At 46.4% G+C, this 7,101-nt stretch overlaps 1 protein-coding gene across 4 annotated transcripts in view; it reads right to left on the bottom strand.

Annotated features, from left to right (window-relative positions):
- Positions 1-2,524: 2,524 nt before the first annotated feature.
- Positions 2,525-7,101, bottom strand: part of Nsg2 (neuron specific gene family member 2) — a 59,508-nt gene continuing 54,931 nt past the window's right edge. For 3 of the 4 annotated variants that reach the window (NM_008741.4, NM_001290680.1, NM_001290681.1), the window contains exons 4-5: positions 6,613-6,723; positions 2,525-4,293 (exon numbers count right to left, since the gene is read on the bottom strand). In NM_008741.4, coding sequence (NP_032767.1) covers positions 4,102-4,293; positions 6,613-6,723 — 303 coding nt within the window. In that variant the 3' untranslated portion in view covers positions 2,525-4,101. The remainder of the gene's footprint in view (positions 4,294-6,612; positions 6,724-7,101) is intronic. The other variant, XM_030245647.1, reaches the window with a different exon arrangement.

Below are 7,101 nucleotides of genomic sequence, written 5' to 3'. Positions count from 1 at the left end.
CAAGCTTTCAGTTGTTCAGTGATGCCAATGACCACCGCCTAAAGCATGCTAAAACAGCAGACCCAGTGCTGGCTCCCTGCTTCCTCCCTGAGCCGCTGGCTAGCGAGACAGCAGAGCCTTCAGCAGACAGACCCTCTTTTGCCACTGACTATTTCTGTATCTAATTTTGTCTCTAAGCTTCAGGGCAGTGACTGTATGCAATGGTTTAAATCTGTCCCTCCCAAAAGTATGTGTTAGAAACTTGATCCCTATCACAACACTATTGAAAGTGAGGCTTAGTGGGAGATTTTCAGGCCATGAGGACTCTAGCCTCATGGACAGATTAATGCTGAATATAAACGGGCTTGCTGCTTGAGGTGGAGTCTTTGCTCTCTTACACCCCCTCTTTGCCTCCCTAGAAGGTGTCACTACCTTGATACTGAACTCCTAGCAACCAGGCCTGTGAGAAAGAAGATTCATTTCTATTCATAGCGCTCTGTGTATATGCTCTTGTACCAACACAAAGTGGACAGAAATACTCCTTATTTAAATTCTCACCATACCAGGCTCTCAGCATCATGTCAGGACTACACCCTCCTGTCAGGGAAGCAGCATGGTGTGAAGTCCTGGCATCATGTCAGGACTGCAGGATAATGTTTTATTTCAGAGTCTCAGAATAATGGGAGGAGCTTAGTCATATGTCAGGACTTCAATCTCTTACCATGTTCTCCCCAACCCCCCCCCCCCCCAGCGTCTAACCAGCTTTTGAGTGTCATGTCAAGGTCTCAACACGTCAGGAAGTCAGGGACTCAGCCTTCAAGCCTTCAGGATCACATCAGCACCCAGCCCTTAGCATCATGGCAAGCATCATGGCAGAATCACACCAGGCATTCAGTAAGGTCAGGACCTCAGGACCACTTCATGCCCTCCACATCACGAGGGACCTCAGTTCATGTTAGAATCTTGGGTTCATGTCATATCCTCCAAACCATGTCAGGACGTCTGTGATATCATGTCAAACCTGAGTATCGTGACAGGGCCTTGGCATTATGTGAGACCTTAGCAATATATCAGGCAATCTGAATCAGGCCAGGACCTCATAATTATGCCATTATCTCTGCATCATGTGAGGTCCTAAGCATCACAAGATGTCCTCACTAGGATGGGACCTCAGCAACATTTCTGGATGTGAGCACATTGTCAGATCCTTAGCAACAAGTCCTGACCTCAGCATCTGCATTATCACATGAGTTCCTGAGCATTATGGAATGAAACCAACATTATTCATTCCCTCTGCATCTGCTATTTCTTCAGTATCATGTAACATCTCATGTCACCTCACGAACATCTCATGTCATGTCAGTACCAGATTCATCTATCAGAACCACAGGATTCATCTATCACCACCAGAACCTCAGCATTGTGTCTGTCACTCGGATTACATTAGGTCCTCAGCCTCATGTAATGCCCTCAGAAAAATAGCACGAGTCTAATGTCATGTCAGAGCCTATTTAGCATACCATGCCCTAAGTGTCATGGCAGGGGGGTCAGCATCAGAGGAGGTCTTCAGCCTTGTGTCCAGACCTTGACATCTTGTCAGTACCTGCATCATGAATGGATCTCCAGTATCATGTTATGTCTTCTCTGTCATGTCTGGACCTCTGTGTCATGTTAGACATTCAATATTGTCATGTTTAGAGCTCAGCGCCATGTCAGGACCTTGTTTTAATATCCTACGAGGACTTCAGAATAGCGCTGTGACTTCAGCATCATGTTGGGACCTCAATGTCACATGCCACTCAGCATCAAGGCAGGCCTGCAAGCAGCATTTTAGAAACTGAATATCATATGCAGGTGCTCAGCACCAGCTGAGAACCACAATATGTGATCAGGTAGTAAAATACAGGGTCACCATGGTGGTCCCTTAACCGGCATGTCAGTGCCTTGCTATGATGTCAGGACCATGACGCAGGGCCAGCATTATGTAAGGCCCTTAGTTAGCATCCTGTCTGTCAGACCTTCTGCACCATGAGGATCTCAGCATCTTATCAAATGCTCAGCATCATGTAATGCCCACGGTATTATGTCAGGCCTTCTGAATCAATCATAACAGCAGCAGCATATCATAACCTCAGCATTGCAGGCCTCTTGGTATAACATACTTCATGTCATATCATGATACTTCATATATCATATCATAGGGTCCTTCGGCATCCTATTAGCTCCTTAGTGGCATATCTTGACCTCTTTACCACATGAGGCTCTGGTGTCACGTGACATTCTCAGGATCATGAGTAGTCCTTAAGATTTTGTAGGGCTTCAGGATCTTGCCCAGGGCTCCGCATCGTGCCAGGACTTTAGCAGTGTATCAGGCTATACTTACTTTAAGATAGAGACCCCCCCCCACACACACTATCCCAGTTTCTCCTCCCACGTCATAGGGCACTCTGCTCCTGGACTTACCAATCCCACCTCCTGTGCCCCTAGCATTCCCATGAGGTTCACTGAGCAGAAGGTCAAGCCGTCAAGGACAGATGGACAGACAGTCAGGACACTCAGACACATCTATGTTTATTTTTTTTTCCTGTCAGAAAATTTCAAGAATTACACCAAAAAATACTTCAGCCTCTGCTACCTACTGACAAAAATACACCACAAAATTATAAAGCGCTCTGTGGTTTTGCTAGGGAAGATTTGTTGATCCGTTTCAGATGACAAATGAATTTACAGGTGACTCAAGGTGATGGGAAGATGGGGGGAGGGAGGAGAAATCAGATGAGAGTATCTGGCAGGATGGTTTGAGATATACTATTCCTATTACCCAGCTGCTGTGTACAATAATTTCAGCAATATAGCAAGCCACAAAAAAATACCCTTAAACGGCCTATGCAGACCAAATGGGCAATTCCCCTGGCCAGTTCTCATTCTCTTGGACCTGGGGCCAGCACCTCCAAGAAAAGGGATTTCCTGGAATGCTCGCGAGAAGCAGGAGGCCCTTGCTAAAGTGCCAGTGAGAAGCCTAAGGATGTTGGCCACACCTCCCTGTCAGGTGCTTCTAGAACCTAGCTGGGAAGTCTGGACAACTCTGTCAACACAACACAGTGAGCAAACAGTCACCTTCTCCAGCTTCTTTTAGGAATGAGCACTGCCTGCCCAATCTTCAAGTTTCTTCCCGGCTGTCAGATTTCAACTAACTAGAATTCAATTGTCATTCCTGCTGTCATTAGCGCTTTGGGGAAAAAGCAAAACCCGGGTGAAACCGGGTGCCTATGCTTTTAGCTGGGTCCAGAGCGGCCCGCCTGACCTCTCTTCCTTTCTCTCCCTTCCCACCCCTGCCATCTTGAAAACACGGGCAGCATCTAGGGATACACCTAGAAAAACAAAAGAAAGACAACATCTATCCACGCCTGTGTTTGCTGAGGCACAACAGCCGCCCTGTGAGCATCGGAGCCTAGGTCCCCATGGGCTGCCCAGGGCTGAGCGTGGATGCCTCCCCCATGAGTTTGTGCAAATCTTGCAAGCTCACCATTGAGTGGTACTCTGTGCATTCCTAGTTGAGAAATGCCAACATCACCTTCCTCTCCAAATCAGCCTTGCCTGCCATCGCTGTGCTTCTCTCCTGCAGACCACAGGCAAACTGAACAGCCCACCCTTCGCCACGCAGTACTCGGACGCCCACACAGAAGCCATGGGGCCTTATCTAAGAAGTCCCAGACAGACTCTGCTCTTTACTGCCCTGCTGTGTCTTCCACGTGGAGCCCGTTTCATGCTTTTTAAATTCATTTTATCCGGCTCCCCTTTCTGTCTCTAAATTATCCTAACAAAGAATAAGCGGCGGCTTTGAAAATATCTTACATGGGAACAATCAACGCGAAACATGCCTTTGTACACGAGCCTGACTTGGGTACGAAGCAACAATACAAAAGAACAAAAGGAAAGATCGATTCAGACAACTCCAGTGCACAATATTTTTGGGGAGTGCTCCCCAGACCCCATCCTGCCCCGCCCCCACCCCGTACCCTAGCAGTACAGTATTGTCTTGTAGCTCCAGCCTTGCTTAACTAGTGGGGAGGGGGGTTTCCCTCTCCACCCACCCACCCCCATCCCAGCTGGGGCAGACCTCTAATGGCCCTGCGTCTTGGGTGGCTTGGGCTCATGGATGACAGCAGCTGCTGACAGCCATGGCCCGATGGCCCGGGCAGTGCTCTGCTTGGCCACACTGTAGTGGCTGATGACTGTGTAGAAGCGGCTCCTGGAGCTGGGGTCCTGGGACGAGTAGTAAGCATCCAGCGAGGCCGGGATACAGCGCTTGTGCTGGGGAAGAAAGAGATAAGAGTCAGGAGTAGCCGGGTGGGCTGCTGGCACCCACGGGGACGCTGATGGCCTGTGCAGGGACTTCAGTTCCATCAAGTACCCCACAGGGGACTCTTCTCCTGCACCTGGCCACAGTAGACCTTCCCCAAGATTATACCATCACCATCTTCAGAGGAGAGGAAATATACCTACTGTTGGTACTGAGGTAAGACCAGACACATAGGCTTGATGGCCATACGACACTGCTCTTGGTAGCATGACATCAGGTCCCCAGTGGCTGTCTGGGCCATTGTCCACAGATAATGACAATTTCATGTCCTTTGTTTTATATATGTATTTGTTTTTTTTAGTAAAGTTATTGGTTCCTAACATTAATATGTATTTCCTTATGTATTTATCTGCATTATCATAGTATATATATATATATGATAATCATAAAATATCGCTAGTTTTAGCACTCAGAGTGAAGGTGTATTAAATGAGTGTTGCTGCCTCTTAGTGTGCTTAGGCTATAAATGTCCTCTGTTTATAAGGGATTGACTTAGGCGTTTCCAACTATCTGATATACGAGTGTGTACCCTGACAATCCTGTTTCTCAGCCCCGCACAGTAGTCAATAAATTGCATAAAGCTTTTTGCGTTTGTTTGGTTTTGAGAGAAGGTTTTTCTGTGACCTGGCTGTCCTGGAACTCAGGCTGGTCTCAAGTTCACAGAGATCCACCTGCCTCGGCCTCTCAAGTGCTGGGTTGAAAGGCACACACCACCATGCCCTACCTTGTTAAAGCATGTAATGTCACATATCAGGCTTTGGTCCGGGTGGGTTTGGCCAATTGCAGGCCCCATAGAAAGTTCTGACTCAGGCTGCGCTAAGCTTAGCTCTGACATCCCATAGGTTGGATGCATTTAAAAGGCACTTTCAACTTCTGGTGGCTCTAGGCTACAGACTGCACTCCAGTTTCTCCAGTTGATCTGGGTTTTCTGTTTAGCTTGCTTCCAGAGTTTACCTTTTCTTACTTATCAAATAAGGTAGAAATTTACATATTTAAAGAAAGCTATATAACGAGCTAATTCTGGACGAATGTTGCACCCATCCCGTTTTCCTTCCACCCCGCTGAGTATCCATATTTGGTATTTTAAATTTTCATGTTTTTGGAATTTCCTTCTGGAAAAACTAAGCAAAGCCCTTTCTCCTCACACACAGGTAGAACCTCTTTCTTTGCCTCTTTCTTTCAGGGACGTCTGTCCCAGGCGGCAGAGTCTTTTCCGCTGTTGGGTTTCTACAGACTCCCCTTGTGCAGACAAAGCATGGTTTATTCAGCTGTCTCCATTCTTTCAGAACCTCAATTTTTATCCATTAAGAGTGTCACCCCATGGAGCATGTGCCAGCACCACCCAACAAGTACTCTTAAGTCAGAACACCCCCTATTTGATCCCCACTTTGGAACATCCGACCACTTTGATCCCCACTTTGGGAAATCCTCTTAACTAAATACTTGAATTTCTGTTACTTCTTATGGAAAATGGGGGCAAAAAAAATCCATTTTTTTTCAGAATGGTTGTGTGGTTTAGTAGAGATAATGTTTATGGAAATTTCTAGTAAATAGCCTGACCAAAAAATACTCAGCAAATGGTGATTATAAAAATTAACATTATCACCTATTTTGGATTTAAATCAGCTAATTTTATTGCAGCTAACATGTATTGAGATTCTCATTACCCAACAGGCTTATTATTATTATTATTATTATTATTATTATTATTATTATTATTATTATTTACTCAATTATTTGACTGTTTGGGCATACATAATTCTCCAAAGGAATAAGATAACCTCCAAGTCACCCAAATCTTTTACGAAAGGAAGGCAACTAAAGCGATGGTTCAGAAGAAAGGGACCCAGAGGGGGAGGGGTCTGGACATAGGCTGGGAGAAAACCCCAGAAGCTCTGTTCTATCTTCCTGTCTCTTTAGGGACACTCTGATGAAAAGAATTGGTCAGTTATCCAGGGAGATAATCCATGTGAATCAAAGCCTTCCGAAGATTAGCAAGTCAACATTAAGCATCAGCGAGCTTCTATCACTGCTCATGTGCAGTTTGGAGCTGGCCTACTTCCTGACCTTGCGATTGCAACCCTAGTGCCTGCCTGAGACTGGTCCTTCAGGAAGACATGATAACTCTCTTTCTAACACGAGCTGAGTTTCAGACATTTCATGAGAAGATCGACAGACCCGAATATGGCCAGCAGGGATGAGAAGGCATCTATAATCCCTCTGATTATTGACTGTCACCTAGGGCTATCTGCTTGCCCCAAGCCCCTTACCTTGTAGACAAATCCTTCAGGACAGCTGTGGTCATAGGTAAAGGCTTTGTAAACCACCAGGAACACAATGCAAGCAAGGAAGGCAAGGGCCAGGCTGACAAGAATGGTGACCTAGAAGAAGACAGAACTGAGAGTCACATGGTCGGTTGGTACATTTAGGCCATTCAGGCAGCCCCCAGCACTGGGAGCCAACAGGCCAGCTGTTGTGTTGTCAGTAACTAAAATGTAGTATGATCCTTAGAAAACTTGTACCCAGGAGCCTCAGTTTCTCCCTCCTGCAGGAAAATCTAGAAAGTTCTTTCTTAGTTCTACACGTGATTCCCCCTCCCTCCCTCTTCCTGGGGATGGAGGGGAGGATTAAGTCATTGTACCTAGGGTGTGGTGCTTTGAATGTGCTTGGTCCATTGAAAGTGGCCTACTTGGAGTCAGTGTGGTCTTTTTAGAGGAAGTGTTACTGTGGGGTGGGCTTTGCAATCCTATGCTCGAGCT

The sequence above is a fragment of the Mus musculus genome, chromosome 11 (genome assembly GCF_000001635.26).
Source record: "Mus musculus strain C57BL/6J chromosome 11, GRCm38.p6 C57BL/6J".
In the NCBI taxonomy this organism is placed as follows: Eukaryota; Metazoa; Chordata; class Mammalia; order Rodentia; family Muridae; genus Mus; species Mus musculus.
Note: the sequence above shows the minus strand (reverse complement) of the source record. Positions and strands in the feature narration are given on the sequence as shown.